This window comes from Branchiostoma lanceolatum, chromosome 7 (genome assembly GCF_035083965.1).
Source record: "Branchiostoma lanceolatum isolate klBraLanc5 chromosome 7, klBraLanc5.hap2, whole genome shotgun sequence".
Classification (NCBI taxonomy): Eukaryota; Metazoa; Chordata; class Leptocardii; order Amphioxiformes; family Branchiostomatidae; genus Branchiostoma; species Branchiostoma lanceolatum.
In genome coordinates, this window is record NC_089728.1 from 3173584 (window position 1) to 3188493 (window position 14910).

The 14910-nt window shown below is 38.3% G+C and overlaps 2 protein-coding genes across 10 annotated transcripts in view; one reads left to right on the top strand and one right to left on the bottom strand.

Moving 5' to 3' along the window:
* Window positions 1-54: 54 nt before the first annotated feature.
* On the top strand, window positions 55-6485 carry LOC136438576 (cytosolic iron-sulfur assembly component 2B-like). The gene is made up of 5 exons (XM_066433440.1): window positions 55-203; window positions 733-812; window positions 1663-1788; window positions 5444-5489; window positions 6000-6485. Exons 1-5 carry the CDS (start codon window positions 77-79, stop codon window positions 6095-6097), a joined length of 477 nt encoding a protein of 158 aa, XP_066289537.1. The 5' UTR covers window positions 55-76; the 3' UTR covers window positions 6098-6485.
* A 1917-nt stretch (window positions 6486-8402) lies between these two features.
* Window positions 8403-14910, bottom strand: part of LOC136438575 (docking protein 5-like) — a 53142-nt gene continuing 46634 nt past the window's right edge. For 6 of the 9 annotated variants that reach the window (XM_066433430.1, XM_066433434.1, XM_066433432.1 and 3 more), the window contains 2 exons: window positions 13104-13148; window positions 8403-11851 (listed from right to left, as the gene is read on the bottom strand). In XM_066433430.1, coding sequence (XP_066289527.1) covers window positions 11694-11851; window positions 13104-13148 — 203 coding nt within the window. In that variant the 3' untranslated portion in view covers window positions 8403-11693. Of the gene's footprint in view, window positions 11852-11994; window positions 12021-13089; window positions 13149-14910 lie in introns of those variants that run through there. The other 3 variants (XM_066433437.1, XM_066433438.1, XM_066433436.1) reach the window with 3 other exon arrangements.

Sequence of the window (14910 nt, forward strand, 5' to 3'; positions counted from 1 at the left end):
AAAAACATACATTTTAAAGAAAATTTCGTCAACTTTGAGCTCCTCTCCCCCAAACTTACTAATGTAGTGTTCCGCAATGTCGGACCAAGACAGGTTGCAGAACGCGAACCCTCAGCTCTACGGGCGGACTTCCGAGCGCGAAGTCACCCCAGAGGAGCTGGACGACGATGTGGAGGACAAGATCGATGCAAGGGAAATTTTCGATATCCTTTTCAAGCTCAGAGAGCTGTTATGTGGCAAATATGATGCAGCATCGGAGTTGTTAGTAACATGGTGGGAGGGGGGCATTTTCTAAGAAGTACTATGTAAGATGCAGAGATTTCGAATCAAACACGGGTCCCCCGGCTTTTCTTCTCATCCGAGATGTAAAGGCAAGGTATCGGGGCCTGTTGGGTATTATGGTGGACTTTTAAACTTAACGATTCTCTTGTTGGTGATACTGATCTGATGATGATCAGAACATTCCTCCAAATGGGCCGTTCCAAAAAATAAATGTCCCCCCCCCCAGGTTGACGACATAGGACAGGATTCTAGGATATAGGGGGTTTGAAGTCGTCAGGATTCAGGATAACGGGGGTCGAAGTCGTCAGGATCTCGGGATAAAGGGGGTTGAAGTCGTCGGGATGCAGGATAAAGGGGGTTGAAGAATATGCAGAAAATTGTGTCCTCAACCCCCCCTCCTCACTTTTTTTTTGGAACAGCCCAATAGTCAGTCCTTAACTCCTCTAGCACATCTTGTCAGGTCCATCACTGACCCTGAACACCCTCTCACCCTGGAGGAGTTGAATGTTATTGAACAGTCCAGAATCACGGTGAGTCGGTTGCAGAGTATAGTCCACCCTACCTATTGATCTTAGAATTATTGATAATGCAGCTGGTACCCTATTTCCATGTATGTATTGTTTTACCAAGAAATGAAAGTTATATAAGCCCCTTCAGTTCTTCACGGATCCAACTGTGTACTAGTATGTACCTGTCAAAGGTGAAGGCCACTAAGACAAAAACAAAACAGGTCTGAACATTGTTATGCAAGCAAACTGATGGATGCCATATACATTTATATTTGGACATGTATAGAGCATGGTCGAGACAAAAAAACGTTTACTGGTCAAGTTCCTTCACCTTTGATCTGCCCTTGTGCAGTTGGATCCATGAAAGGGATTGCCAGTAATTGTAAACAGTATTTTCACTTCTATCGTGCATGTTGTTCTAAATCAAAATAGAATACCAAAACTTGTCATCCATGTACATGTATGTGAAATGTAATAATGTCAATCACTTTTTGTCTATGATCAAGCATTTCTGTGACATTTTTTATAACAACCTTGACATTAACATTGACAGTGTTTATTTATTTATTGGTTCAGCATGTACATGGCAGGGTTGCCCAACTAGCCGGAGGCTATTACTAAGGGTAAACCCATGTGCGGTTATAGGACTGTAGGTTTTGGACCATCTCACACCGGGGCATGCTCCTACTCTTTTTCGAAAGGTGTGGTAGGTTCTTTTACGTGCGCAGGGTGTGGCTCTCCCCAAACACGGGACCTTCTTTTTAATGTCCTATCCAAGGGACGTCCCTAACCCTAGATGAGCTAGGTACTCATTTACACCTGAGTGAAGTTGACATTGTTGACATTGACAGTGTTGTTTCTGTTTGTTAAGGTTGATGAGGATGGTAACCACGTGTCCATCGAGTTCACCCCCACAATCCCACACTGCAGCATGGCCACCCTCATCGGCCTGTCAATCAGAGTCAAGCTGCTCAGGGCTCTACCAACCAGGTTCAAGGTATGGTGCTCTTTTTTTATTTTTTTCTCATTCTTTTTTATCAATTTTCAAAATAACAAAGAAATTATAAGAACATAGCACATATACAAAATAAATGAAATACATGAGAAACCACAAAACTGATACATGAAACGGGGAAACAACAATATATGATCACAAATAGTTAATGAGAACCCATGCATTTTGGTGATCAATTACATAATGATTGAGAATATAGATTTTACCTAAAAGAATAATTAAGTTTGACAGAACTGGGCAATGATCACTTAAATCACCAAAGACTATATTTAAGGCATTGATATGCAAATGAGTGTGTGTAAGGTTAAAGAAACTGGAAATGGTGCTCATTTACATCATCCCACAATATATATCAAAGTCCTACTTTACTGTAGATAATTACAGTAATATTTTACTGACTGACTACCTGTCTCAGACTGAGTCAGAGTTGAGATGGACACTTTGGCACAAAAGTGCAGAGCTTGGTTTTCATGTTTGCCAAAATTTAGGAAGCGGAATCTCCCTTATAGGCTAGTATTTCTCATCGAGGAAAGAATTTACTTGCTCATGATACCATTTTGTAATTACCTTTGCCAAGAAGGTTATGTTTTCGGTGCAGTTTGTCTCTGTGTGTGTGTGTGTCTGTGTGTGTGTTTGTGGACAGCATAACTTAAGAAGCTGTAGATGGATCCTTATGATACATGTATTTAGTATATGGGTAGGGGTCGGGAAAACAAAGGTCAATTTCAATAATGGACCTCCTAGAAGCTTTCTATGGACCTTCAGGTTTTCATATCTCATGTTCTGGACATGCCAATGTTGTGATTTTTGAGTAGTAGATAGCTCTTGTTAAAATAATGATTTATTCAATTCAAACAATCTAACAGCAAAACACCACATGGCAGCCAGAGGCTGAAGTGCATGGGATTTTATTACAATAGACAACATTCACATTAAAATATTAAGATATACTGTAAGTCTGTAACGTCTATCCATAGTCTGACGTCTTACTTAAATAGAAAGACATGACTTACATTCAAATTACTAACATTTTCACAGGTTCGAATAGCTTCAATAAAAGCCATTGTTACTAGAACATTTCAAATTTGACAAACAGGGAATATTGACGAAAGTACGACACCGAAGAATGGTCTGGAATTAACAATATATCAGATGTTGTTCAATAAACGTATCATGTGTGGAATTGCACTTGAGTGATACATTGATGCAATTTACAGCTGCATCCACTAACATACGAAAAACCTGGAAACTAATTAATGAAATTATGAACAGGAAAAAGGCAACTAATATTCTTCCGAATAAATTTATTGATGGGGAATTGGAGGTATCTGATCCAAAAGCCATAGTAGACAAATTTAATGATTTTTTTGTAAACATTGGCCCCTCTCTTGCAAAAGAAATTGATGAAACAGATATTTCTCCTGAGTCATACCTTTTAAATTCGTACCCACCTATAAGCTCTTTTGAAGAACCCACCGCAACGGAAATCCATGATATAATTATGAATTTAAAAAACGCAGCTCCTGGCCAAGATGAAATAAGTGCCTTGCTGTTAAAACAGATTGTTCCCGAAATTCTAGAGCCAATAACACATGTTTTTAAGACTTCTCTGAGAAACGGAGTAGTGCCAGCAGACCTTAAAATAGCCAAAGTTATACCATTGTACAAAGCCGGAGATCCGTGTGTTTTCACCAATTATCGTCCAATATCAATCTTACCGGCCTTCTCAAAAATCTTGGAAAAATTAGTTTATAAACGGATTGTGAATCACCTTGAAATCAATAATATATTATATGCGCATCAATATGGATTTCGAAAAAAATACTCGACATATATGGCACTCTTGCAACTTGTTGACAAAATCACCACATCCTTAGAAAATAACGAATACACGATAGGAATATTTCTTGACCTTTCCAAAGCATTCGATACAGTAGATCACAACATACTTCTCAACAAACTATTCACCTATGGATTTACCGACTCTGCCCTTCGTTGGCTAAAAGACTACTTAACTAACAGAAAACAGTTCGTCTCTAATAGAAATAATATTTCCTCCCAAAATGTCTTAACATGTGGCGTACCACAAGGATCCATTCTTGGTCCCCTCTTGTTTTTAATTTATGTTAACGACTTGGCATCAGTATCAAATAAATTATTTGCTCTGTTATTTGCAGATGATACAAACTTATTTATGTCCCACAAAAACTTTGACACGTTAGTAACATCTATGAATAATGAATTGTATAAGATAAATCAATGGTTCAAGGCAAATAAATTGTCCCTTAACCTAAAAAAAACTAATTTTATTATCTTTGTAGGAAGGAACAAGAAATACGATAAAGAAAAGGCTAGGATCTATATTAATGACAATGCTATCAATCAAGTAAGTCACACCCGTTTTTTAGGCGTAATTATAGACGAGAAACTTTCATGGAAGAACCAAATTGATTTTGTTTGCAAAAAAATTTCCAAAAACATAGGCATCATTAGAAAAGTCAAATCTTTGCTGTCACGAAACATATTTATGGTTCTTTATTACAGTTTGATTTACCCTTATCTAACTTATTGCAACATAATTTGGGGTAGTACGTACACAACATCCATCAATCCTGTTTACCTCCTTCAAAAGCGCTTTGTACGAATAGCAGCCAATGCGTCATTCACAGCACACACAGCAGCTCTGTTTCGTGATTTAAATGTTATGACTGTATTTGACATCAATAAATTTCAAATTGCCTTATTTGTCCATAAAATTGTCCATAATAGCTCTTCCCTACCTGAACAATACAAAGGTCTTTTAAATTTCAACTCAGATATCCATCACCACTATACGAGACAACATAATCTTTTAAGATCAATTAAGACAAAAACTACTCAAAAACAACATACAATAATGTTTAGAGGCCCCACCGTATGGAACAATCTCAGCCAAATTCTACAGTCCTGCTCGTCTTTACCTAGTTTCGAAAAACTTTTAAAGATAGATGTCATAGAACATCCAAGTATTACTTTCTCCTGATTTGTTTGTTTTCCTTGTTTTCCACTTTTCCTTTGGTATCTGATGACAAAATAATTCATATGATTGTTATTTTTGTATAATTTTGACCTATTTCTTTATAAATTGTTATTCATTATAATACTTATTATGTTTACAACTCATAATTTACTTTGTAGTTCCTCTTCTTTTCATTTGTTTCATTAGAATTTATGTTAAAATTCCAATTTCTTCTTTCGTTAGTTTTTCTTAGTTTCGATGATATATAATTTTGTAAAAATCCCATTTGAGTAGTTTAGGGGAGGCCCCCGAAAAGCCGTATAGGCTTCTGGCCTCTCCTGCATGTATTCTTTACTCTATTTCTCTTTGTTTTTTTTTATATTGTACATATGCGAAGAAACAATAAACAAACAATAAATAAACAATTGTGTATATCTCAGTTCTACAGAACACGCTGTTCAGTTTGTGAGATGACCTGGTCTTTCTGCCACTCACTTCCAATCTTGAAGGGGGCAGGAAATGTCTGTACAGTTTGGATTGTTTGAGTGTCTGGGCAAACTTCACGGTCAGTTCTTGGCGGCGTGTTTGGAGAGTTGGCAGATCGAGTCGCTCACATGCTTGTTGTTTTTTGTCCTCTAGGTTGATGTTCACATTACACCAGGAACCCACCAGTCAGAGCATGCAGGTATGTACAGCAACACTTTCATACTTTTATAGCAACATATGATCCGTTGGAGTAATGACCTACCATTGGGACCATTCTTTTCAATCTTGTATGCAGTTATTCTTTAGGAATAAGAGCATTCAGGAATAAGTACAACCCCGCCCTCAACAGGAAAGGAGGTCTTAGCATCCAACTTTCTGGCACTTGGGGCAAGCCAACACCCCCCCCCCCCCCCCCCCCCGACAAGCAACCTTAGCTCCTTAAACCACGGGAGCTAATTGATTCATTAGCATACAACCTTGTCTTAACTTGCTATTCTATTGAACCTCTGAAATTGTCTTTACCTCATTAACATATCTATTCAGAGGTTTTGTATAAAAATCTGTCCTTAGTCACTGATGAAAGATAGCGGATGCTATCTGAAACGTCTGTTTCAACATTTTTATCCAGTTGCTTGAGTAACTATTTTTGGCATATCTTATTACCTGGATATCAACGCACTTATTCTTTGCCTCTTCTATTCCTCTGAAGTCAACAAGCAACTTGCAGACAAAGAGAGGGTTGCAGCAGCTCTGGAGAACCAGCATCTACTGGAGGTGGTGAACCAGTGCCTCAGTACCAGGAACTGAGCCTTCCAGACTGGGATGTACAATGTATTTGCTTTGCAGCTTCTGTTTATAAAAACATATTCACTATAGCAGGAGCCAGAGTGTAGAATGTGTCAAGTTTTGCAACTGTTTCTGCAACAGTAACTATTGCTAACAGCATTGTTAGACACTTTTATTTACTTGTTGTGCGATCTTAAAGTAGTCACAAGGGTGAAGCAATAGTGATCTCAAGCAAGATCAGTGAACATCTAAAAATGGTGCAACTGTATGAAATTGCATTGAAAAAAATCATGTAAATTAAAAAGAGTGTCTGCATTTGTGTAAAAATGCATGCTTGAGTGACAAAGTTGTAAATAAAAGTGTATTTATGTGACTTCATCAAAGGATAGACAGTACACAACAAGTGTCACCTAGTGATAAACAAGTGCTTTTGCAAAAAGCTGCCATTTTCGCTCAATGAACATGATTATGTACACGTGGTTAGTTGAGGAGTATATCATAACGGGATGTGATATTCTTAATCCGTCACCCTAGCCCTTAATCCGTTAACATAAACTTAAATCCCACAGGATAACCCTTAATCCGTCACCCTTGCCCTTAATCCGTCATGAAAGCCTTTAATCCCTCAGCATTGCCTATGATATGTCACCATACCCTAAATCCGTGGTTATAAACTTTAATCCGACAGCATAAATCTTAATCCATCACCAGAGACCCTAATTCGTTACCCTTTCACTTAATGCGTCCACCTTACCCTTAATCCATCACCATGACCTTTAATCCGTCAATATAACCCTTAATCTGTCAACATAGCTCTTAATCCGTCAGCCTTGCACTTGATCCGACAGCATATCCATTAATCCATCCCCACAGCCCCTAATCCGTTGCCCTTTCCCTTAATCTGTCATAATAACCCTTAATCTCAATCACCCTAGCCCTTAATTCTTATTATAACGTATAGTACACCTTTGGAAAATGAAGGCAGAAATGACATACATGAGGTATAAATGACATGGCACTGGTCCAAATTATGGTTGTACATTTACCAAGCAAGCAAGCAAGCAACCAATCAACCATACGTAGAAGCATCCGTTGAATGGTGTTTTCCGTTATAATGAACAATAAAAAAAATTGAGGCATGGTTTGGATCTAAGATCATAATATAAAGACGTTGTATACATCAGACGGATTTTTGAAAAGAAAAAAAAGAGAGAAAAAAAAACCTTCCCCTGACGGATTCGAACCGAGGACCTTCGTGTCTACACGTCACGACCTTCCACGATGAGCTAGTGGTACAAACCATTCTGGTACACAACTTTAAAGGTATCCATTGGTAAAACCTCTATGCATGGTAAATTTTTTGGTCATTTTCTTGACAAAACTAGTTTCTTCTTGTTCAGTTTTCTGGTATAGATGTAATATGGCCATGTATAAAAACATGAATGTAATGTACTACCTTCCAAGATCCATGGATCGCATGTAACGGACGTAATACACTTTTAAGTTTAAAACCTAGTTCACAACATTTCATTAACATAATTTATGAACATTTGCTCGTTACTCGATTACTGCAATTATTAGCATGTTTCATTACACTTTTTTAGGCATACAATAAGATAAAGCTATTGTTAACCACAAAATAGTTGTTTTTTTTGAGAATTTTGTTATGTAACGATAACCTAACTGTATGATTTAAAATGTCAACACCACACTGTAAAGTTTACAAATATACTTCACAAACATTGATGCAGGGTTGAAAGGATTGAATCAAGATCCATCTATCTATCTATGCATCTTACCATGCATCGTACCATGGTGTCATTGGGTCTCAGTTCATTTTCGCGGTCAGCCGCGAAAATGAAAAAATATTATTGCAGAATAGGACTGTCAGGGTGCTGCAAAATTGATGCTAACTGCTAGATGGCATCACTGATCCATGTGTGAAATGAGGAAGGGTAAACCCAATCACACAGTTAGGCAGAACAACACCCATGTGATGGAGGATACAGATCTGTGATGCTTCATGATATGATGTTTTATTACAGGTTTACAATAGCGAAACCTGTTTGGTTTTTTATTTGTTTCACCAAGAAGGTTATGTTTTTAATGTTATTGTGTCTTTCTGATTTCTGATAATACGAGCAGCTGTGGATGGATGTACTGTGTGTTTTCCACTGCTTGTTTCATTTCATGCTAAGTAAAACTAGAATTATTGAAGCCGCCTACAAGTAGATGTACATTGCAAACATGTTTGACAAATGTGGTAAAGCTCTTAGGATTTTCCAATATCAAATCTGAACAAAAAAGAAAAGGGAGACACTGTAACTTTGTTGTACCCATTGGCTAGTTACTTTATTGACCTCAGAGAGTCATGTTCACAAGTATAAAGCTGGTGGGCATACATGCCCCTTCTTCAACCTCCCACAGCAGTAGTTAATAAGAATCACTTTTTTTTTTACAAGTTGATTTTTAGTTTGGTCGACATGTTTCTACACATCTGGTAAGCATGTTTACTTCAGAAAAACTCTCAAAAATCTTTCCAACCAATATCATTTCATCTATATTGTCTCCAGAGCACTTTGCATTCTCCAGTCAAATAACATGTTTTTGAACAAGCATGCCCTTTGTGTGAAAGTGATGAGCTGTGGAAAACAAGGACCAATGTACTCAGCGAGATTGGTTTATGTATATTATAGAAAACAGTGTACAAGTTATATGTACAAAATAAGACATTACTGGCTCGCCCACTTTCCTAAAGTAAGGAAACGTGAGCATGGTGTTAAAAACCAGTTATTCACTGTACTATTATCACTATTTCTTGATAAGACATAAATAACACCAGAAGTAGTGAATAGCCACTTCTAGTAAAACACCAAGGCTAACATTGCCATCCAACATGCCATTTCGTTTAATAAGAACATAAATATATATATTATGGCACTGTACATTTTTACAGCTTTACCAATAAATCATTCACTCATACAATGCATCACATAATCATCCAACCCTCCTTACATGTATGATATGACCAAAAGTCAGCATATGCTCTCACAGATAACTCAAGACAGGAATAACACGGTTTCAATCATTAGATCCAAAAATCAATGACTGTTTTCTTTGTGTAAAGTTTGAATTCAAAAGCCTTAAACCACTTAAGCCGTCCTCATACTTTGATTAATGGTGCACGGATGCCTTGCCTTCACCAATCCAACTCGGGTGATAGATTTGGTTTTTGCCAAATAACCTCTGATTTTATTTTATTCATAAACCTGCAGCTTAGGTCAGAAAGACAAATTTGAACCATCTACATTCAGTTTTAACAATCCAGAAAAATGATCCAGCTCAAGTCTTGGTTCTGCCACCAAAGCTTATGTATGAATGATGTACAGGGGTTAGTTTGGCCCCAATGATTTCACAGAATGAAAAATAGCTGGGCATGTAGGGAGATTAACCTCCTACCTGCTAAGGGCTGGATCAATCACCAGAGATGTCTTGGTTACACCCATTGCTCAGTAGGGAGATGGTTAAAACATTGGTTAAATATAAGTGTGTTCATGGCTCCAACTGCACATGCACAGGTCAAAGGTGAAGGCCATAGGTCAAAGGTGAAGGCCCCTTTGACATAAAGAAAACATGTCTGGACATTGTTATCGAAACAGACCAACGGAGGCCATGTATATCCTGACATGAATAAAGTATGTTTGAAACAAGAACTGTTTACGACTCAGGGGCTTTGACCTGCACATGTGCAGTTGGATATGTGAACATACTTATGACAAGGATCAAAACAATCGAACAATGTTGATACAAATCAGTGGTCTTAAGTCTCATAATTCACCACCTGGTCTTGAGCAAAAATATCATCAAATAAACTATTAAATCATTTACACATGATATTATTTAATCTATTGCTGCCATATGTCTATGTTCACCTTTGAAGTTGAACAAGCTTATGTCACACTTGTCCCATTGCTATCATTGATGATTAGAATAAATACAATACATGGAATTGGAACAGAAGACACTTTAACCTTACAGTTTGGCTCTGGCAAAGTTGTGGCGCAACAAAAAAATGTGCCAAACATGTATGTCACTTATTTTGTCTGGGGAGTACTTCTTCATTTACCTTTAACTTATAACATTTAATAACATCCATGATGGGAACACAATCATCTATTGCAACACATTTGTGACCTGTTTTGGTATCATTTTCTGTTGGGTAATGTTACAAACAACACCTCAATATTACAGCACACTAGTACAACTTCGTCAATAAATCGTTCATCTCTGGAAACTCCATGCCAACACACGGCTTCAGCCTATATCCCTTCCCTATGTAACAATTCACCATTCTACCATGGACTCAGGGCTGCCTCCAGCTTAAAATTTTTTTCCGTCCCACTCATTGTTTGGGAGCAAATTTTTTTAATTCTCATTGTTGAATTTGTCATTTTTAGCTTAAAAAATGCACTTTCATCAGTTTTATCTCATGAAATGGATATTTTTGGGACGGAAGGGGTTGAATTTTTGTCCGTCCCAACAAACAAATTGCCTTCCAGGGACGGAAAGACGGGTCCTGGAGACAGCCCTGCATGGACTACACATACATGGTATCCACTATCATCTCATCTTTGTCTATCTCAACCATTGTGACACCCTGTGGTTTGGACCAAACCAGCTCTTTGAATACCATCTATCTTTTCCAACCAATGAAAGCTGTACATTTTCAACCACAAACTGTACATCCACCTCACTCCTACCCCTCTCCTACAACTGTTCGTTATGTGAGTCAGCCCTGTGTTAGTGTATGTTGTATGAAACTTGCCTTTCAGTCCACTGCCCAAGTCATGACACCAAAACTGGTCACAGCAGCCAAAGCTTTTGTGTCTTAGCCTGAGTACCAGCCTTTTTAGCTTCCGTCCGCTACACAAGCTCCGCTGCGCTACCCAAGCTCCGCTCCCGGCGAGGAGCGGAGTTTGGGTAGCGTACGGAAGCTAAAAAGGCTGGTACTCAGAGGCTATTTGTGTCTTGCTTTAGAAAGACACATGCTGATTCGGTTGTGACAAATGTAAGATATTTTGTTTCTCTGCATCCAGAAGACAGTGGCACACCAATGCGTTCTTAAACAGTGGAATGTGCGAGATTTACCCCTTTTATTTTGTAGTCCATAACACATATACCAGTGCATCATCATCATCATCATCATACAACAGTGAACTACTACCTTATAAAGTTCCTTAACATCCATGAAAATCTAATCTTTAAGGTTGTGTTAAAAACACTTGCTTCTGTACATGGCACCTGTCCTTGGTGCTGAAGGCTGGCTTGCTTGGCAGTACTGATACGAACAGCTGTTTAGCAAACCACAGACTTCTGTGTAGCTCCTCTTGCTTCCATCCACACCATTGGCACAGTCTTCTGTCTCCTGTTAAGACTGTCCTCTTGAATGTCCCTCTTTGAAAAACCAGAGCTCGAGAATCCGCAAAACTACAAGTCTTGTCTTCCTCTTGTCAACCCCCAAAAAGTCCATCATAAAAAGGATGGGGTTCTTTTCAATACAATAATACTTTCATTGGTCGTAAATAGAAGAAGCTGCTGATCCTGATGTTGTCTTTTGTCATGCTGAAAATTTTGAAACTGTCAGGTACTTCTGGTGAAACTGTTCCAGGTCTCCACAGAGATCTACTGTTTGGTGGGACGGGAAGTCCCAGTTGCTGTTGGTGCAGTAACCTCCTGTTGCCTTGGTGCTGTCTGTACAAGTGTATCTCACGCCTCCTGAAACACAAACCCAGGCGGTCACTCCACATATCTAGTCCAAACTGCTTTTTGTGCACATTTGATAAACTAGGGGAATATATCTACATCTACATAGTACCCCCAAATAGCTCCTTGAGGGGCAAAGTAGGGGGGGAGTTGAGGTCTGTACATGTGTATCTCACGCCTCCTGAAACACATACCCAGGCGGTCACTCCACAGATCTATTCCAAACTGCTTTTCGTGCACATTCCACATACTAGTATCTATTCCAAACTGCTTTTCGTGCACATTTGATAAACTAGGGGAATATATTTGCCAGGGCTGTCTCCAGGACCCGTCCTTCCATCCCGGGACGGAAATTTGCTTGTTGGGACAGAAAAAATTCAAACCCTTCCGTCCCAAAAATATCAATTTTATGAGATAAAATGATGAAAATGTATTTTTTGAGGCTTAAAACGACAAATTCAACAATGAAAATTTAAAAAATCGGCTCCCAAACAATGAGTGGGACGGAAAAAAATTTAAAGCTGGAGACCCCTGATATTCGGATCTATTACTTTAAAGCATGAAATGTTTGCATGGTTCTATTTTCCCACTTTCTGCGGTGGCCTCTTACAGCAAAATTATAACACAACAAATAGGTGTTTTACTATACTACAGAATTGTTTCAACCGTGAACTTCAAGCAACACAAAAGCATCCTTTTCCCTTTTACAGTGAAATAAAACTACTACGAAAGTAAATGCATTTACAGTATTTTTTCCGTTCCAGCAAAATTTCTAACATACTTTTAATATATGTATGTAATTTTGGGGGGCATTGACATTGTCAGTGGGCTTGGATAGTGTAGCATTGAGATTGCAGCAGAAAATAGAGATTGGTGTATCTTTTGCTTTTGTGACTATTGGCAGTATGCTATATTTTTCCTTTCAAATATGAATATAGGTATGTAATTTTTGGGGCATTGACATTGTCAGTGGGCTTGGATAGTGTAGCATTGAGATTGCAGCAGAAAATAGAGATTGGTGTATCTTTGGCTTTTGTGACTACTGGCAATATGCTATATATTTCTCTTCAAATACTAATATATGTATGTAATTTGAGGGGGCATTGACATTGTCAGTGGGCTTGGATAGTGTAGCATTGAGATTGCAGCAGAAAATAGAGATTGGTGTATCTTTGGCTTTTGTGCCTTTGTCCATTAAAAGTGCATGAGAATCTACACTTCTAGTGGTACAGAATTGAATCAAGTATTACCGAGATTGTCTTACCCGGATGACTTCCCCCACCATTCATGTAGTTGTGCATTCTTGAATCTGTAATAGAAAAATACATTTTTATCAAAAAAGGCTATTTTCACGGTTACCTCTCACTATGAAATCATAGCAACACAAATATGTGTTTTTTGATTCTACAGTTACTGTAATACATGTACAGAATTGTTTCAACTACTGTACAAACTTACAACAGCGAGAAACCATCCTTTTCCACTTACCGCAAAATAAAACCACCGCAAAAGTAAATTCATTTACGTTGATGAAGGTAGACATCCAGGTAATAAGATATGCCAAAAATAGGTTAGTTAAGCAACTGGATAAAATTTTGAAACAGTCAGACGTCTCATATAGCATCCGATATCTTTCGTCAGTGACTAAGGACAGATCTGGTAGAACTAGGTTTTTGTACAAAACCTCTGAATTGATTCATTAGCATACAACTGCTCAAATTTTAGTTGCTTACTTACATTTTTCAGTTGTGTGGCCACAACCTACTGTCACTAGGAACTTCTAAAAGCTAACAACCAATGACCTCTTCCCTAATTGCCCTTCACGTTGTAGTCACAGTAATCGTTGACTACAACCCCCATTTAATGGCCCATCTCCACCAGTATTGGCTCTTTGTGCCAGGGCAATGCAAGATTACACCTTTGCATTCACGTTCATTGATTTTGCTCTCTTTAGTAACGCTACACTGCTAACATTGCCAGTCTGATGCACACAGCTACCAGAACATCTTCTGTATTAGACTAACAGAATATAGCTATTTTATATATATAAAGTGCAGTAGCTTTCTGTTGTGCAATAGATGAAACATAATCAAAGTACACTCAGTAAGTTATTCCATGATGGCAATAATATAGTGAACATAGCTTGAAACTCATGTTCTAGTTTACCTTACCGTATTGGATTTAAATGCATTTTAACTTTTAGCATGCTGGCTTAATTTTGGTCTTTTATTCCTGCAACTGACTTCAAATTCTGCAGCAAATCTAGCTGGTTTAAACCTTCACCATAATTGTTGTTGTTCACCTTGTAGGGCCTAGTGGCACATAGGGCAGCATGTTTCCTTGCTGTTTCTGTAGCTGGATATATTTTTACAGGGAGGGGTTGCTAGCCCTTCCCTTTTAAACATGGCTCAAGGTACCTCCTCAAACATGGGACCCACATTTTACGTCCCTATCCAAAGACGGGTGCAGCCTCAACCAAGATGCCCTTCCCAGGATTTGAACCGGGTCTCCCAGTAAACTAAAGTAATTGGAACCAGGAGCTCAACTTTGAGGCTTCTAACAGTACCCCTAGATACCACCATGTAAAAGATAAATGTATGTATGTAAAACGTAATTAAAAGTAGGATAGAATTTAGATAATGACCACATTATATTCTCTTGACATACCGTATATACCCCGGTACAACCTCGATTACATGTATCATATCCTCAGCAATTGTGAGTTATAGCAGTGCTACAAGTTTAGTTTCAGAAATGTTCGGTCAGCCAGATAACATTAGTTGGTTGAAGTGAAACTAGCGGTGCGTGACTGAGTCTTCTTAGATCTGACTTTGACAAATTCACTGTTTGCTGATCCTGCATTCACGCAACCCTCATTTCCATTAATGTCTCAAAAGAAAGGATGGATTCCGTCAGTGAATTATAAGGAAGAAAAGCGGGACGACAGGTAGTGCCGAACCATGCGAATCGCTTCATTTATTTTCGTGTCTCGCGTACAGAAAAGTAGACGAAAATATCGTTCACATCCCACCTTTGGGAAATCTATTCTCTTTTCAACACTTTATACGCCC

Coding starts and splice junctions, on each gene's coding strand:
- LOC136438576 (XM_066433440.1), top strand. CDS start 77: ATGTCGGACCAAGACAGGTTGCAGAACGCGAACCCTCAGCTCTACGGG. Junction 813..1,662: donor TTGAACAGTCCAGAATCACG/GTGAGTCGGTTG, acceptor CTGTTTGTTAAG/GTTGATGAGGATGGTAACCA. Junction 5,490..5,999: donor CCACCAGTCAGAGCATGCAG/GTATGTACAGCA, acceptor ATTCCTCTGAAG/TCAACAAGCAACTTGCAGAC.